This window comes from Carettochelys insculpta, chromosome 13 (genome assembly GCF_033958435.1).
Source record: "Carettochelys insculpta isolate YL-2023 chromosome 13, ASM3395843v1, whole genome shotgun sequence".
Taxonomy (NCBI): Eukaryota; Metazoa; Chordata; order Testudines; family Carettochelyidae; genus Carettochelys; species Carettochelys insculpta.
This window is the reverse complement of record NC_134149.1, coordinates 26901753-26919885: the sequence shown is the minus strand read 5'-3', so window position 1 is coordinate 26919885 and position 18133 is coordinate 26901753. Positions and strand designations below refer to the sequence as shown.

Here is an 18133-nt window from a genome sequence, read left to right as displayed (position 1 = left end):
GGCCTGCTCTGTACCCAGGACAGACCATGCCAGCAGACATGAAGTCAACCAGTTATAACATGGCTTTCATTTAGAAACCTTTCGCAATCTCTGACACGCATGCAAGGCGAGAGGGCAGCGTACTACAGAGCTGCTGGCAAGCATATTCTCTTCTTAGAGTCACTACAAAGTAAAGCCACTATTGCAGTTGCAACTCCATGCCAAGCATTGGCAGAGTTGTTGTCACCTAATCTATCCCCTCTTCTCAGGCAGCAAAGGATCATTATTCCTTACACCTTCTTAAAAAATTCAATATTGTCCCTCAACTAGGCTTAAATAACCCAGGCAAGGAGGCCTCAACTATTATTTGTCTTGATGATCAACCTAGAACAGGGGTCAGCAACCTTTCCAAGGCAGAGTGCTGAAATTTGATCTTTTGACCACTTTGTATGGTCCAAGGGCCAGTGATACTTTTAAAAGTCACTAGTAGTCCTTAAGACAGCTCTGTTAATAAACTGTAGAGCTTTACCATTTAGGTGGTGGTTGGTAGCATTAGCTGGTCTTTAGTGAATCCTCAGGGGACGTGGCTTTGTGCAAGCTCCTGGCAGTATGGGGGAGAAGTGGGGCTGAGCTCCCGCCTTGCATGCCAATGAAAAACGGTTCATGTGCCATTCTTCGCACCAGTGTGGGGGCTGCTGACCCCTGGCCTAGAATTTCCCTTTAGTATCACCTCAAGTCTTAGTTCTATCTCTACATCCTCACAACTAACACTGTTCTCCCCTTGTTATTTGCCTTTATTTCAGTCATTGGTCAAAAGTGGGTCTTAAAACAAAAGCAATTCTTTTGTATTCTCTAGTGAAGTGTTATAGCCACATGAAGTCTGCATTCTGAATTTAAACAGATGGCTGCAGTGCTGCAGGCTGACACTGCTACTGTAGCAGCTGTACTGAATCTACTGAGACACTCTGCCTTCATTACAAAGCCTCTGTGTTAGCTCCCAAGGGAAGAATCAAGAGAACAGACACTGGAAGCAGCCCCACTGACTGGCTGGTTGCTCAAAAGGCCCTCTTTGTAACTACAGCCCTTCACAAAAGAGGAATCATATGTTGATAAATTCCTGCTTCAGAGCCCCAACTAATAACTTGCTGCTGCAAATTATCATCTGAACACTCACTATCCACCAATGGCTAGGACCATGAATGGCACACCAGCATGATGCAGGAAGATAGGCAGGGGAATGGGACTGGGGCAAAGAATTTTACATCAAGGATTAAGCAGCACAAGAAATTTTATTTTTTAAAATGAGAAAAATAAATAGAACCACCAATAATAAAAAGAGCCACTTTCAAATTAATACCTTCTGTGTTCCAGGTACTCCCTCTGATTAGGAGGACCAAGGAAGCTCTGCTCTGACCCCTCACACAAAGGCTCCCCATGTGATGAAGATTTGCCCCATGACCATCCCTCCATGACAACCGCACTCTAATATTTAACGTAAAGACAAACTGTGCTGTTCATGGTCCTTCTGCAGGTGACCCCCCACAGCGGAAACCAAGGACCTCCCCGCACATGTACAGCTCTACACCCCGACTAGATCACAAGGAGCGCTCAGTCAAGACTCTCCTGCCCTACTGATCCCTTCCATGGTCAGCCCATGTTCTGTCGGTTGCCATATCCCCTTGGATGCGTGTCTTTCCAATCATCCCAGTCTCGTTCTTTCTGGAGAGTTTTTTCATCATCCTCTTCCACCTTTTTCTCCTGCTGCTCTTTCTGCATCTCCTCCTCTTCAAGATCTGTGGAAGGTTAAGAAAGAAAGTGACTACTCCTACCCCACACAGTGAAACAAACAAGGAGAGTGACTACCCCCTACTTATGTTCTTTGTAGTGATGTCTCCTGGAGTAAAATCTTTAGGAACAAAGGACTTGCCATATGGAATCACCCTTGCAGTTCATCTAGCTTGGTAGCCTGTCTGTGACAGCAGCCAAGGCTCAAGGTTTCAAAGAAAGATGCCAGAAAGCCAGCAGGAGCAAAGGAGACACTCTGGCACAAGGGGTGGGGTTGTTACACACTGCCCCACCCCAACGTGTGGCTGAGAACCTTGGGGCTACAGCAGTGATTCAAAGAAGGCGGCTCCTACCCACTACTGCAGTGTCCAAGACACCTGCGTCCTTTTAAAATGATGGCAGGGCCACCTACAGTAGGGTGCGGAGCCCGACCCCCATTCTATTCCAAGCCCTCCCTCAAACAATGAAGCTGGGAGCAGAGCAAGCTGCATCTGGATCACCCTACTTCCCCCTGCTGCCTGTGAGTGCTAAGGCAGGCCTCACACCTGCTGCCAGTGCCAGGTACCCTGTGAGTCCTGCAGGCCACCCTGGGCCCTGCTCCTCCTCTCTCCCCCGAAGCACCGGGCCCTGGTGGATCGATGAACCATCCAATGGATGTGATGGCTCTGATCAGTGGGCCTTGGCACACCTGCCCCTTTTGCTCCTCGCCATCGGTGGCCCTGCCCATAGGGGATGGCAGCAAAGTTAAAGCATTACAGGACCCTGCTGTCAGGCCCTGCTGACCTGGGATGGGGGCCGGGGGACAAGATGGCGACTGTGTGCTGACTGGTTCATAATGGAGTGCTACACCAGCCCACTTTCACCTTTGGTCTAATCCTTTTCTAATCCCATTAAACTCAGAGACGATGTGGAAGTGAGTTCCAGCAGTCAATTATGTAAAAAAAAAAAAGGATTTCCTCACCAGTTTAATATGTTACTTCATAATTTATATGCAGTAGTGCCTACACTCCAGGATGTCATGGTGCTAGTAATTGCAGCAACATACAGATAAGTTCTTTGGGGCAGGGACTTTCACTTTACATGTTCCCTGTTATTGTATTAGAAGAATGAGCGCTCCATTATATTTCCTTTACTTATTGTGTATCTAGTCTTTTAACTATTACATCCCCTTTTATTCATTTCCTCTCTAAATTGCACCATGTACTTCTTCAAATAGATGCCTCACTAAAACCTTTCATCATTTTCATTGCCCATATACAAACCCATCTATTTTCGGTCAGTCCATTTCAAAACAAATGGAATAGTACATTCAGTTCTAAGAGAAGGTGTGCCTTGATTTATACCACAGAAATATGTTTTCATTATTATTTGCCCTCCCACTGTTTACACTTGCTTGCATTATTTGCTTTTGGACTGCTGTTGCACACTGAACAGGTGTTTTCATTGAGATGTCTGCAGTGATGCTCAAATACCTTAACTGAGTCATTAGTTAATTAAGAACCCAGTTACATGAATGATTCCTCAAATGATTCCACCTTACTTTTTCTACCACTCATCTACCATCGTGTTGCTCATTCATTTAGTTTTGTTAGGTCTCTCTGAAGTTTCTCTCAGCTTTTGCTAGTTTCTTCTTCTTCCTTCTGTTTTCCGTCTCAGCTTATTTCACAGCCAAGATAATACTTGTGTGTTACCACACCAAGTTTTCTTAAAAGCTTCTTGTGACAGCTTTGAAAGACTAGTTACAATGTATCTGGATTCTCAAAAACTGTCTGATTATTGTGTTCAACAAACTTATAGAACATTAGTAGAGCGAGATTTTTCTCTTTTCAAAAACTGGTTCAACTTGTCATCGTCACATGATGTTTATCTGTTTTATGCACAGTGTTTTATAATTGTGTGCAATTATTGTTTCAACCAGTCCTCCTAGTTCTGGAATAGTGCATCCTGGTTGGTAACACCCAGGATCATTTTACAGCCCCATTTACCTTTTCTTTACTGCTCCATACCTGTTGTTGACTGTGGTATGCCTTTATCAGGCAAGATATCCTGTTTGCAGCGCTGTTCATACCAATCATTTACTGTCATAGTAGGTAGGCTAGGGTAGCCTGCTCCTAAAACCCTACAGAAAGAAATAGATAGTTAACACAACTACATACACAGTTCACATTCTACGTCACATTAACCTTCTGATGCAGCCTGTTGTTGCAAGTAGCCACAATATATCAAGAGCACATAGTTTGTCCAGGGCAGCCCCATCTTATCAAGCACATTCTGATCACCCATTCAAATAATCCTTAGTCTGCCTGTTTAAATGTACCCTCATGTTTCGTACCATCTGTTATTTTCCCCTTTTATGTTGAAAGCACGACCCTGTAAGTTCTGTACAGGTACCAACAACTCCCACCACACTCCTGGTCAGAGAGAGGATTAGATTTAGTATGAAAACTTCTTCCCTTAAGGTACTGCAGTGTACAGAAAACTGTTTGGCTGATGATCTGCCCAGAACGTGATGGCATTTCAGGGGCGGTAGCTAATAAATTTGCAGTCATTTGGGATTTTTCTGCATAAGGAGTACATGAACCAGGCAGAAAAACAAGAAGTCCTGTTGCACCTTATTTACTCAATACTGCTAAATGCAGGACTTCTTGTTGTTCTCAAAGATATAGACTAACATGGCTACCTCTCTGATACTATGAACCATGCAATTATTAGAGAGGTGAGATGAGCTTCGGTCCATGCACATATCAAATTAACAAAACTGGCCTCAGAATGACAGCCTCAGAAAAGAGCTTACGACAGACTGCAGAGAATTCTGTCCTTGCACATGCTCCATTTCCAGTCAAAGGCCTCTGATCTAGTTAAGGCAACACAAATCATTCCAATTTCTCCACTGGCTTGACTGCCATAGTTTATAGTTGATTCTTTCAGGGTCTTTAAAGTGTGGATCATCCTGACCCTTGTGCTATTAAATATTTCCCTCTCCCTCAGATCAAACGTCTTTCATTTTCTTACGGATGAACAAAAGTGTCACCAAGCAACTGTGCTCTGGAACCCCACAGAGAGACAGCAGGGACAGACAAGGCCACTTTAGTCATCACTCAGAGTCCTACAATCTGCCAAAATCTCCTGTCGATCCTTCCCATCAGCACCTCATCTTCCCTGATCTTAATTCTGCAAGGACAGAGCCTAAACCACCTTCTCAATAGGTCTGTTCCACCAACTACCTGGATTTAACTTTTTGATTCCATAGCTTCTGGCCACAGTTGTTTACCGTGCCACCTTCGGAGGACGTGAATGCACAGCCTTGCTTTAACTGCTTCTCTAAAGAGATTTCAGATTCTCAAGCACTCTGCTAATGTTTCACTTTCTATGATATGGTTTTCAACTAATGTGTTCATTTTCTTAAGGCTCCTGGCCTGACAATATCCCAGGCTTGCTAGGCAAAGTCAGGGTGTAACTGACACAGGCTTCTGCTGTTTTTAGCTCAGTTTCATTTATTTGGCTTGTTCATTTTTGCATTTAGTGGGCATACCTAGCATCAATTTGCCCATGTAGAACACCAGTTTGGACACTTTCATTGTTTTCCCTTTCCTGTAATTTTTTCCACTTAGTAACTTTACACACATACCTTACTAGTTTGCTTGGTATACTGTGTCACTGCCCCGTCAAGATTATTTAAGCTCACTAGGAACTGCAAAGGGGCAAACACTGAGCTCTGGAAATGTTTTTCCCTCCTTTTTCAATTTTCCCCTCACAAACTGGGCATTAAGTAATACAGCTATTAAGCTAGAAATGTCTCTTCCTCCATCTCTTGTCTTGCTCTGTCCTACCGTCTATAGTGTAGCCTTGTGAAGTCCTTTATTTAAAAAAGCCCTGGTAACAGAGAAAACTGGTATTATACTACTTTGCCATCTTTAGGGAAGGAGCTAAATTATTCTAGGGTCTGCCACTATGGCTCAATGTAGTGATTCCCAACCTGGGGTCCATCAGGATATTACAGGGGGTACATGTGTGATGGAGTGGGGGGAGTGCATGTGAGAGTCAGGCTGGATGTGTGAGAGACAGGCAGAGCAGCTCTCAGTGGCTAAGGATGACCCCTGGAGCTGTAACCTAGAGCTGGCAGGTAACACCTCTGACCTGAACAAAGAGCAGGGAGGAGCCGAGCTCAGTTTGAATTGGAGGCGGCAGTGAGAAGCTGGGGGAGAGGGAACTTGAAGGCAGCCAGCCAGCCTGGTGAGGCAGAAAGCTACACTCCAGAGGGGCACCCCTTGGGCTCCTCTCCCCAGGATGGGTTGGAATGACTGTCTCTGATTGCTGCACTGACTGTTCTCTGTGCCTCTGTCACCTAATAAACTTCCTATTCTACTGCTGAGTGAGAGTCACTCCTGCCTGCGGACGGGGTGCCGTACTTGGGGACCCCTGAACCTCATCACAACATGAAAAAAAGATAAATGAAAATAGAAAATAAGTTTAAAATAAATTGTAAAGTTATACAATCAATTACTATTTTAAAATTAAGTATCTTCTAATAATGTTAACTGCTGTCCCGAAAATTTATGTTGTGTTTTCCTTTTATCATTTCATGAAGTATACACAGCAGCTAGAATTGGCTTTGATGGGGTCTGCGAATGGTTTGCGGGGGCTGATTGGTGGTCCAAAGGCAGTTTTTTGGGGGCTTAATTAGGGGGTCTGCACCAGTGAAAAGGCTGGAAACCACTGGCTTAATCCATAATCTCTCTCACATCTGTGAACTCCAGATATGGTGTTATTCTGCACAAACAGTTGCAATTAAACACTTCCTTGAAGGACTTGTGCCTCTCAGAAACACCAGTTCAAGCCAGTAATGGCTAGGATCTTCTAATGTGTGTTCAGATACACACACTGTACCTCGTTACAGAGAGGTAACTGTGTTAGTCTGTATCTTCACAGAACAAAAAAAAGCAGTCACAAAGCACTATAAAGAACAACAAAATAATGTATGAGGTGATGCGCTTTCGTGGGGCAGACCCACTTTTTCCAATCTGGAAACAGTTCACTTTCAGCACTATTTCCAGATCTGAAGAAGTGGGTCTGCCCCACGGAAGCTCATCACCTAATATATTATTTTGTTACTCTTTACAGCACTACGTTACTGCTTGCTTGTTTTATATAGTTCCTACTTTGGGACAATGTACATTTATCCCATACAGCTGCAAGGGATATAAACATGGTTTGCATTGGAACTAATAGGTGGCATCTACACTAGCTCTCAACTTTGAAGGGAGCATGGTAAGTAGAGTGTCGGGAGATTACTAAAGAAGTGCTGTGGTGCATATGCAGCACCTCATTAAGCTAATTCTCCCCCGCGGCAACTTCAAAGAAGCAAACTTCCAAGTGCCGGCTCACGTGTAGCACAGAGAGATGCTGCTAAGGAGGATCGTCTTCTCTGACTTACGGGGAGGAGGGTGCACAACAAAGCATACTGGAGCCCATTGGTAAAGGAGAAATTAAAGAAAAAGGAAAAGCGAGAGGCGATATCACACTTCCATTCCCCCCTCACAAAATAAAAAGTAATCATGCTGTAGTGCTGGTCTTGAAGAAATATTTCCTTTAGATGGGGCAGAGTGGCTTAACCCATCTGAGCCTCTTGTAAGCACATTTCAAGCAGCACAGAGCTCACTCTTTCCTAGAAAACAGAGCTATGTGACAGTGATGACACCTAATATTATTATAGTGAAACATACTTAGCCTGGATGGTGTCCCGGGTAAGAATGAAGGGTTTCATTGCAGTCCTGGGCTGCCGAGAACTTTGAGGAGACACTGAAGCCTTGAGAGGGGAAACAAAAGGCAAACAGATATATCTTCAGAATAACTTCCCCTGCATGTTCTCTATTACAGAGGATGAGAGAAGTAGCATCTTTACAGTCAGAGAAACATATTTAAGTTATGTCTAAGCTGCAGCTGGGAGGTGCAATTCCTGCATACAGTATACAGACTTGTACTACATGTTGACTCTCTCGAATCTGGAAGTCTCACAGCCGGCAAACTCCATAATCTGGCATGATTTCAGTTAGCTGGATGACCACGTATCACGGGTGTGGCCAAGATTCCCGTGGTCCCAAGGGTGTTGGACAAGAGAGGTTTGACCCGTAGCTCTGTTACTGTCCTGAAAACAGCACTGTGGGTGTTTTGGCACAGGAAGCAGCACAAGCTTCTGGTTCAAGTCCAAACCTGCTTGGTTACTCGGGTCCAAGTTCTTACAGCTAGCCTGTGCCACTCTAGTATTTAGCATACTTGCTTAAGCAGACCAAGTGTGCTTTGTCTGCTGGTGCTGGGAATCACATTGACCAACTGCAGTGGAGACGTACCATGAATTCCAAGCTTACCCCATGCCAAGCCATAAACTACGGAGTTGAACTTCAGCATGTGACTTTACCTCCCTGTGTCTAAAACATAAGGCAGCTGCAGCTGAGCTAGACTAACACGGAGGAAAGAAAGTTATTTCTTTTTGGGACAAAACATGGCATATTTGCCACCTAGTAAATCCTATCATGAGGAATGACTCTGCCACCTCCGAGCACTGTGGGGTTATGTCTACATGTAGCCAGACAGCCAGCCCCCTCTCAGACCAGCATTGCTGGGAACACAAGGGAGCCAAAACAACAGGGCACTTAACATAAATTCCAGCACAGCCTTTGAAGCTGTGAGAAGCACAGGTGTGCTGCTACAATGTGCCTCTGGGAACATATACAACGATTAGGCTCACAGCAGACAGAGAAGCTGTGACAGACATGGCTCTTAGCCCCTACTAAATAACGTGATGCACACACACCCACATCCTAGGTGGGAAAATATTTACCCTAATAAAAGAATGTCCAGTAGTCGAAACTTATTGTTTCTCTCCCTTGCAAGTGTAAACTACTCTTGCGAGAGCTGGCGTCGCCCAGACAGACCAGCCCCAATTTGGCATAAGAAAGGAGAAAGAGAATAAAGGAGTACAGAGGTATAAGTATGGGACCTACAGCACCATGATTTTTGAGTGCTTTTCACTATCTATCTGCTGGTCAGATAAGTGACAGCCTCCCAAGGCTTCTGCTGCTAAGAGGGTCCCTGAGCCTTGTCCCTTATTCGTCTTTCCGCGGAATTGAGTGACCGATCCTGGCTTGGCACCGCTGGAATCGAGAGATGCAAGGAGGGTAAGAAGCACCCACACCTGATCTCCTATCTTTAGTGTACACATATTTTGAAATAGAGCTCTATACTTTGTTTTTCTTTCTTTGGGATTGTGGCTTCAGCTTTGTAACTTGTTTGTGTGTGTAACATCTATACATTTAAATAAGTAGGCACTAGCAATTTTGTAACCACATGATTAGAATCTAGTTTAATAAATTTTGGTAACCATTTGTGCATAAGCCTGACTTGTTTCTCTGGTTTACTGTAAAGCAGCCAACACAATTAAAGAACCTCAGCCGTTTTGGCTATAAAGCCTGGCCATTAGGTGAGAGTACTAAGAGCCTAGCGTTGAGTTGTGCCGCCTCCACGGGGCAAACTCTTGGGGCGCCTGTCAGTCAATCCTGACTGCCCACTGCGAAGGAGCTCTGAGCTCTAGCAGTTAAAGTCACGGGTGTGGAAAGGCTCTTAGTGCTGCCATTGGGGCACCTGTCAGTCAGTGTTGACTGCCCACTGCGAAGGAGCTCTGAGCTCTAGCAGTTAAAGTCACGGATGGTATAAAACGGGCATAGCTGGCACCTCACCAAACATCCTTGGCCATCGGCTAACACTACACTACAGAGTTATTTCAAAACAACAGCTATGATTTCAAAATAACTTTGCAAGCATCTACACTATGCACACACTATTTTGAAATACATTTAAAATAGCAGGCACGTTGTTTCAAAATTGGTAAACCTCATTGCAGGAGGAATAGCACCCGTTTTGAAACAAACCATGATGGCATCCAACCGCACTATTTCAAAATAGGCACTGTGTCCCCAAACATGCTATTTTGAAATAACTGAGTGCTATTTTTAAAGATTTTGTGCACAGCTGTGTTATTTCATAATAACCCTATAGTGTATATGTAGCCTGGATGAACAGAGTGCTTCCACCCCACCTGATAGTAGAGGAATACAGCCAGGACGTTGAAGAGCACAAAAATTTATGTCCCAAATAAAGCTAGAACATTTTATGCAATACCCATTTAATGTGTTTCCAATTCTCAATAGCCAGTATTTTAAGTGAACAGGACAAAGCTTAAATTCAACAGCAGCAGCAATTTCCACGTTAAAGCCACTTCAGCAGCATGACATCTGTTACTATTCAAAGGGGTCACTCCTTTCAGATGCACCTGGACATTCTGAAAACTAAAACTGCATGCTTAAGAGATTACTTGATTATTTTAACTGTTGCAGATTTATCATCTTAAGAGGGGAAGCACCAAGTATGGAAACACAGAAAATCCTTTCCCAACAGTCCTTAATATACCTTAAGTCTGATGTGTAACACTGCTGTATCAAGCCTTGACTATCCACAACTAGAAAAGATCATGCCAAATTTGGTCCTCACTTGTTAATACAGACAAAGATCCATTAGGCATAAAACAAATAACTCCTCCCCAGTTGTTTGTGAGCTATGAAAAATTTCAACCCATGACTTGGCATATGAATGTACACTAAGCTCTGGCACTGAAACCATTTTGTTTAAATCTTTATGTCCATCATCAACCTCAGTTGCAAACAAAATCTGTGAGCCCCACAGCCCAAGACATATGCCAAAGCTCATACCTGTTTTAGTGCATTCCTTCCTCTCAAAATCACCATTTCCTGGTCAATGCTCTCAGTTTCTTCCAGGCTTATAGTGATCCACTTCTGGATATGCAGCAGATAGAATTCCCGTATCTGTTCCTCCTCTGCCTGGCCACTCTCCACAAAAGCTTTCATAGAGGCCAACCTGCTCTCCACCTCCTTCTTCTGCTTATATCTGTCTCAAGGAGGGACAGAGAAGAGACCGTTTAAGGAACAAAATTATATACAATATATTCATTTTAACTGAGGGTACCCTGACACACTTGACTGTAAACCCAAGAAAAGGCCAGGGTGTTGTCATAGGGCACATCCCAGCAGAACTACAGTAGTGGCTTCCTGGGAAAAGTATTATCTATTAGTAAAATAATATATTTCAAGTCAGCACCTTATGACCAGGCCACTCTCTGGAGACCATCAGCAAAGTGCTCCATGGTCTGAGAACTCTAACATGCAGTACAAGGAATGACACTCTTCCGAGCCCACTCAGCATCCACTTGGCACAGGAATTTACCTTCAACTAAAGATCTAAAGGCCCTCACTTTCCTCTGCCAGGCTACCGAGCATATATAAACAGTCATATGCATACAGCTCACTGAAAGAGGGAAATCTGCTTATTTCCCTTTCCCCTACCCTTCATTTGGTTATGATCCTACTTTGAGATGTTAGATCAAGTTTAGACTGCATGGTTTTTTAGAGAAAATATATATCTTCACCTACCACTGAGTGTGCCCAATTTGTTTCTGGTAACAAAAAATATACAGAAGAGAAGTTTTTGATGGCTCATTGCTGCAGCATGGGTAAGGACAGAACTTGGCTGCAGACAGCTCCACTTTGATGCTGAAGATGTATTAGACCCTTATTTAGAAGATAAAAAGGTTACAGAGGATCCTATAGGATGCAACACTTCCTAGCTAGAAAAGAGTTCTGGGCTTCAAAATCTGAGTCCTAGAATTCAAAGTGCAAAAGGACACGAATTAGAAAAGAGGGAACTGTTGGTCTACTTACCAGAATTATTTTTAAATCAAATGTGGTTCTAAGCCTAGCCCCTTCTGCCCTATTTCAGTGATTAACAAACTCAGATAGGGAATTGTTTCTGGGGTGCTCCGAATAAAACTGTAAGAACCAAGAAGTGGGAAACTAATGGGGTTCAAAAGGCAAATCATTCACTCAAATTGCTTAGAAAATGCTATACAGAGGAGTTGGAGAAGCACAATGCTAAGCAACAAAAAAAAGACTCCCAGCAGTAAAAGGTAAGTGACTCCATCCTAGAAAGCCTCTGTACTTGAAAGCAGGGCAGTCCTCTTCAAATAAGTTACAGTAAAACCCTGATATATGCGCAATCCGAGTCCACGTATCTTGGGTTAACACTACTGCTACCCCAAACAGAAGCAAGGAAACTACTCCTGTCGGGGCGGCAGCCTGACTCTGGGTGGCAGCAACAGTTTGGAGCGGTTACTCAGTCCCTGAGAACCAGGTGGCAGCCTGGCTCTCAGCTCCCCTCTGCTGGTGGCAGCTGGGAAACTGACCAGCACAATGCTCCTGTAAGTGCAGGGAGCTGCAGTCTGGCTTGCAGTTCCCCTCCCTCAAAGGAGATGTGAAACTGACCAGTGCTGTCAGTTTCTGAACTCCCCCAGTTAGGAGAAAATTCAGCTTACCCTGGGTTGCCAAGAGCGAAACGTCCACCTAAGTCAGGAGACTTCTGCACTCCAAAAATACATGTTTTATAATTACTACCAAGACACTAGAATTCCACCACTTTCCTGCCAGGTTATTGTTGATAGCCTCCCATTCACATTGGGAGAGAGACTAAAGGATGAGGGGGAAAGAGTGGAAGGAATATGCAGGTTTGGAACATAAAGAGGTGCCATTTGTCAGGACTGAGATTTGTTGGTGGATCCACATAAGAGAATCCTGTCCAGTTTGCTTGCACTATGCCTTTTTTTTTTTACAGAAGTCAACATGATTCCTCACTGTTGCCATCAGACCAATGGAAATGCCAAAATTCCCAGACTGAAAACAGACTGCAGCTTGCCCACTAATACTAACTGCAGAGATGATGTCAGTTTTTCTTTTCATAGTTTATATAGCTTTTTTGGTGCAGGTGAGTAGCAGGCATTTTTTTTCTTGGCGGGGGCAGAGGGGAAATCTAGGGCTGGGGGAGCCTGGTTGGGTGGGTCTCAGTAAACCCTCTGACTGAATGGATGTTTGGGTTGAATGGACACCCCTCCCCTACATTCGTCCATTAGATCGAGGGTTTACTGTACTGTTTCAATTGTTGTACTCCAGTTTATGCTGAAAATGCAGCACTACCGAGGATTCTGGTTTAAGTGTGTGGTGTTTCTACTTTGACAGTGGAAAAAGCTCTGAAAGCAACCGGCTCAGTGAAATGATATTATTTCATCATCCCAAATCCATTTCTTTTTTTAGAGTACGAACTCCCTGGGGCAGTGATGTCTTTGTATTTGTAAAGTACCCAATTTAATGGTTCCCAATACCACTGGATTCTATTGAAATATAATAATATTCTAACCCCTGGATTAACATTCTTGAATTGAAATATAGGCTCTGGTAATACTTCATTTCCTCTTGTTTATAACTTTAGGTTTCAAACTGGTAAATACTTCACAAATAGTTCCTCTCTGTGGAAGATGGGGTCGTAGTTACTAGTGTGATTATAACTACTTAGAAGTTGTAACCAACAGACCTATTAATGAATACTACAGTAAATCAAGGATTCTACTGCCCAGGGAGAACTTAATAGTATTAAACGGTATGTATGGTGAATAACCTGAAAACTAGAATGCATGCATTCAACAAATGAATGAGTAAAAACAATTTTTCCACTTCAATTACAATTCAAGCTATTCTCTTTCCTATTTTACGATCTTAATTTCTATATCGTAATGCACATTTTGTACTGTGAATTATGCTACTTGCCCACCCCTTACTTTGTATTTGCAACTGACTTAATAACAAAAGCCATGGCCCACCTTGCAATTTTTGCTTGTCTGTTAGATGCCAGGGCCACCAGACTGGATTGCCTGCCAGCTGGCCCAGCCTCAGAAGTACTCTCTGAGGGCTCATTTTCATTGGGACTTTCTGGTGTTGGTGGAAGGTGGAACTTGCCAATCTTATAGTTCTTGCAGAGCTTCAGAAAGTTCATGAAGTGGGCACGAGCACTCTGCACATGCTCTAGCCGCTTGCTGAGATTGACCTGTTTGAGCGTGAGGGCTCCCAACAAAGCAGGCAACAGCAAATACTTCAGATCAGCAGATGCAATCTCTTCCAGGTCTTCATTTTGGCTGAAAGACAACAGGCAGAAAGAGTGATGAGATATTCCTATACCTCTGCCCTATTGGGTTCATGTCTATGGCATATATAGAAATGCTGTAACCTCCACATCTCAGAAAACAGGGAAAGAAAGAGATGAGTAGAAAACATTTCCTCAGATGGAGGCAGCTCCCAGAGAGCAAGCTCGAAAGCCTGGTCTAAACTAAGATAAAAGATGAGTTTTTAGGAGGCATTAGCAAACAGTTTCTAATACCATGCCTTTTATCTTGGCCTATGCAAGGCCTCACAGTAGGAATGCTCACAGCAAACAATGCTCTTTAGCAACTGATTTGGGTCTTTCTGCATCATCACATTCTGTAGTTTGTTATGCATTCCCAAAATAGCTGTAAGCCAGACCACTGTTTAACAGGCCAGTTTTATTCTCTAACATAATTACTTGTTCAACAGGACCAGCAAGGGAATGGAATACAGGCTGAACATCTCTCATCCACCACCCTCGGAGCCTGACTGATGCCAGATGAGAGAATTTGCCAACTCATGGGAGGTCAATATTGTCTAGCACAGGGGTGACCAACAAGTTAGGGTTGAAAAGCCACAGATATAGTGCAAAGAGCCATATTTATACGCATTTATTTTTATCTATCTATAGATTTATATTTATACAGATAAAAATAAATATGTAATACATGCCTCAGTGCCCCCCCCAGAGCCAGGTACCCCCAGCCCACCCCAGCTCTAACTCAGTGCCCTCCCCATGAGTCAGGCACAACCAACTGCCCCATCCCCGCTCTAACTAGATGCCAGAGACTCAGAGCCACCACACGCTTCTCCAGTCAAGCACTGGGGCACATGCATAGAGTAGCAGATGGCACTCCCTGCATGCAGCTCTGAGGAGGAGCTGTATCTAATGGGTCAAAAACCCACACGCAGCTGGAGAACCATGGGTTTGGCCACTCCTGGTCTAGCACATTACCAAAACTTTCTCCGCTTACTGGGATCTTAGAAGACATTCAGGGGTAAATTGCAGCTAAACAGCAGCACAGAACACTGACAGCCAGGACTGGTGGCTGTAAACAAACTTTATGGGACACAGGGAAACTTGGCCACTCCCATGGGAAGAGCATGTCCAACCAACTAAAATTGTGCCAGATTATGGATGTCACCAGACGAGAGCAGTCAGGATTAGAGAGATTCGCCCTGTACTTCATGCCACTATGAAGCAATGTCTCTCAGCCACAAAGTGGTAGCTGCATTACAGGGTATTTTCTCTACTGCAGAGAAATGCTATTCGTATTTTTGTAAAACAATCGGATTTTATGAAGTTGAGCAAATACACAGATCTTACAATTGTGCACAAAGCCAACCTGCTCTGAGGCTCTTTGAATCATGTCTTCATCTTCTTTAAAACATGAAACACTAAACAAAGCCAGAGCAAGTTTGAAGGCGATGGATAAAATCTGGAACAGCAAAGTGATTAGCTTAGGAATGAAGCTGGGTGTATTGAAAACATGTAGATGTTGTACAGATGTAAGACATGGGTGATAACGAAAGATTCGAAGAGAAGCATACTAGCATTCAAGAGCAGATGTTATAGGAAGATCCTGACATAGGATGGATGCAGGTCACCAGGAAGAAATTATATAGGAAGATATAGCCGAAAGAAAACCTAATGCAGAATAGTAACAGAGAAGAAGCCATGCTAGTCTATATACTATCAAAACAAAAAAGCAGTCAAGTAGCACAATAACAAAATAATTTATTAGGCGAGCTTTTGTGGGACAGACCCACTTCTTCAGACCATAGCCATACCAGAACAGACTCAATATTGAAGGCACAGAGAACCAAAGATAGTAATCACGGTTGACAAATCAGAAAAAAAAAAGTCATCAAGGTGAGCAAATCAGAGAGTAGAGGGGCAGAAGGGGGTGGGGAGTCAAGAATTAGATTAAGCCAAGTATGCAAACAAGCCCCTATAATGACCCAGAAAATTCCCATCCCGGTTCAAACTGCATGTTAATGTGTTGAATTTGAATATAGAAGAGAGTTCAGCAGCCTCTCTTTCCACACTGTTGTGAAAATTCCTCTTCAGTAAGATGCAAACTTTTAAGTCATTAACAGAATGGCCCACTCCATTAAAATGCTGGCTGACGGGTTTGTGGATTAGGAGTGTTTTTATGTCTGTTTTGTGCCCATTAACTCTTCGTCTAAGAGAGTTTGAAGTCTGTCCAATACAGAAAGCATCTGGGCATTGTTGGCACATTGTGTCAACCCTGATTACCATTTTTGGTTCTCTGTCTCTTAAATATTGAGTCTGTTCTGGTATGGCTATGGTCTGAAGAAGTGGGTCTGTCCCACGAAAGCTTATCACCTCATGCATTATTTTGTTAGTCTTTACAGTGCTACTTGACTGCTTTTTTGTTTTGATGCTAATGCAGAATGTTATATAGTGCAAGTTACAGCTATTTTGGCATACCTTCAGAATGAACAATGAGCAAAAAGTTAAGACCCTGGTATTTGGCATAACAGAGGGCTTGAATAGGAGAGGCAGACTCCATAGACAATGGGTACATGAAACAGTAGGTTGGCATGGAACTAGTCTACACAAACTAAGCAACTCAGCACTGAACAAGGAAAGACAGAAGGAAATAGTGATGAAGGCATCAGATTTTAACAAACGCTGAGCCCTCGGCTGTTGATGATAATGATGACCAAGCTGCGCACAGAAGTAGGGTCTCTCCCACCCATCACAAACAGTCTTCCTGGGATTTTCCTTCACACCGGCTGCTGAGAACCCTGATGGTCTGAAGAAGCTGGATGCAGGGGCCCGAACCAGGGGAGTCCCAGCTGCGGACTCTGGCGATCTGGCCTAGGGCAGGGATACGTTACGGGGCGTTCCTGCTGCGGACGCACCGGTTCTGGTTCCGAGCCGCAGCCGCGCTGGGAGGGCAGCTGCCGCGCGGGAGGGGGGAGTTAAAACCGGGGAAGGGTTCGAGGTCTTAGGGCCTCCTCGAGCCGCGGCCTGGCAACACCTGCGCTCCCAGCGAGCCCCGAGCCCCCGCCCCAGGTTCGCGCACGGGACCAAGTGCCCCGCAGCGATCGGTCAGCACAGGCCGGGGCCAGGCGCCCTGGGGAGGGGGCCGCAGAGCCGGGGAAAGGGGTTCGGACCGGGGCCGTGTGCTCGGGCGGGCTCCCCTGCGGCCCCAGCCCCGGCTGAGGCACCTCTGCCGCGCACCTGAAGAGGTCGAGCTGCGCCACGCCGTGGGCTGCCTGCTGCAGGAGGTCGAGTCCCCGCCGGACCTTGTCCTGGAGCGCCGGGGCCCCCGAGGAGGGCTCAGTACTGGCCTCCACCTCGTCCAAAAGCCGCCAGCCCGACTCCAGCAGCTCAGGGAGCCGCGGCGGCGACTGGGCTGTCCCCGCCGCCATCTTGGGAAGGAAGATGCTGCTCCCGCGCAACCACTTCCGGGAGTGGCAAAGGCGCTCCCGGCCGCCATGTTAGTAGAGGCGACGCCAATGGACGCCCCGGGACGCCATCTTGAATGGTGAAAAGAAGCGTGTTGCCCGAGCCTTGTGCCTGTAAAGTGAGGATAATCTCACTCCCCCGTCTGTATGTGCCTGGAGCTCCTGGGCAGCGCACGTGGCGGGCCGGGCGCTGTGCTCTCTGGGGACAGGCCCAGGGCTGCCTTGCCTGGGAAAGTGAACTTGGTGCTGGCAGAAGGTGCTGAGCCCTCTGCCTCAGGGGCAGGACATGCAGGCCCCATACTAACACCCCTCCTTGGACTGCAACCACACCTGGAACAACCCTACTGATTCGTGGGTGTGCATGTCTGATGTGAACAGCTCTGCTAGCACGTGTTACTGTTAATTGTATAGTGGTTGAGCAAACTGCCCGACTCTGTGGTCCCACAAAATCTCCAGAAAAATGTGTACCTTATCTGTAAATTACCCATAGGAGCAGCAGCAAAAAGAAGACTGTCCTTTCTTCGGCTTTATTAAAAATCCTTGACCATCTTCACGTTAAGGAAATGTGACTTACTGAGCATTTTGGATCACTACCATGATCTAACAAAGCCCAACTGACAAATTTGCTTTGAACAATACACACACTCTTTTAGAAAATGTTAGAAGTATTAAAATGAAGTGAGTCAAAAACACTCTGAAGCTAAAAGTGAAATAAAATTCCTAGAAGTGGCTGGGATGCTGTTAAGAAAAGAAAAATTATGGACTCTTCTGCAATTATGTGTGCAGTACTGCTGGATAAAAAGGAAACCAGGAAGCAAGGAGGGAACCAGTATAGC

At 44.8% G+C, this 18133-nt stretch overlaps 1 protein-coding gene across 1 annotated transcript; it reads right to left on the bottom strand.

The window, feature by feature from the left end:
• Positions 1 to 1255: 1255 nt before the first annotated feature.
• Positions 1256 to 17261, bottom strand: IGBP1 (immunoglobulin binding protein 1). The gene is made up of 6 exons (XM_075007715.1): positions 17071 to 17261; positions 13538 to 13849; positions 10527 to 10722; positions 7488 to 7570; positions 3771 to 3883; positions 1256 to 1772 (listed from the first exon to the last, which is right to left on the bottom strand). The coding sequence occupies exons 1-6, from the start codon at positions 17259 to 17261 to the stop codon at positions 1627 to 1629; spliced, it is 1041 nt and encodes a 346-aa protein (XP_074863816.1). The 3' UTR covers positions 1256 to 1626.
• Positions 17262 to 18133: the final 872 nt, after the last annotated feature.

What these genes read in the sequence shown, in the direction of transcription:
- IGBP1 (XM_075007715.1), bottom strand. Translation starts at nt 17,261, where the DNA reads ATGGCGGCGGGGACAGCCCAGTCGCCGCCGCGGCTCCCTGAGCTGCTG. An exon ending in GCGCAGCTCGACCTCTTCAG is followed by an intron (nt 13,850 to 17,070) that starts GTGCGCGGCAGA and finishes GTTGTCTTTCAG; the next exon opens with CCAAAATGAAGACCTGGAAG. An exon ending in CATACCACAGTCAACAACAG is followed by an intron (nt 1,773 to 3,770) that starts GTATGGAGCAGT and finishes AACCTTCCACAG; the next exon opens with ATCTTGAAGAGGAGGAGATG.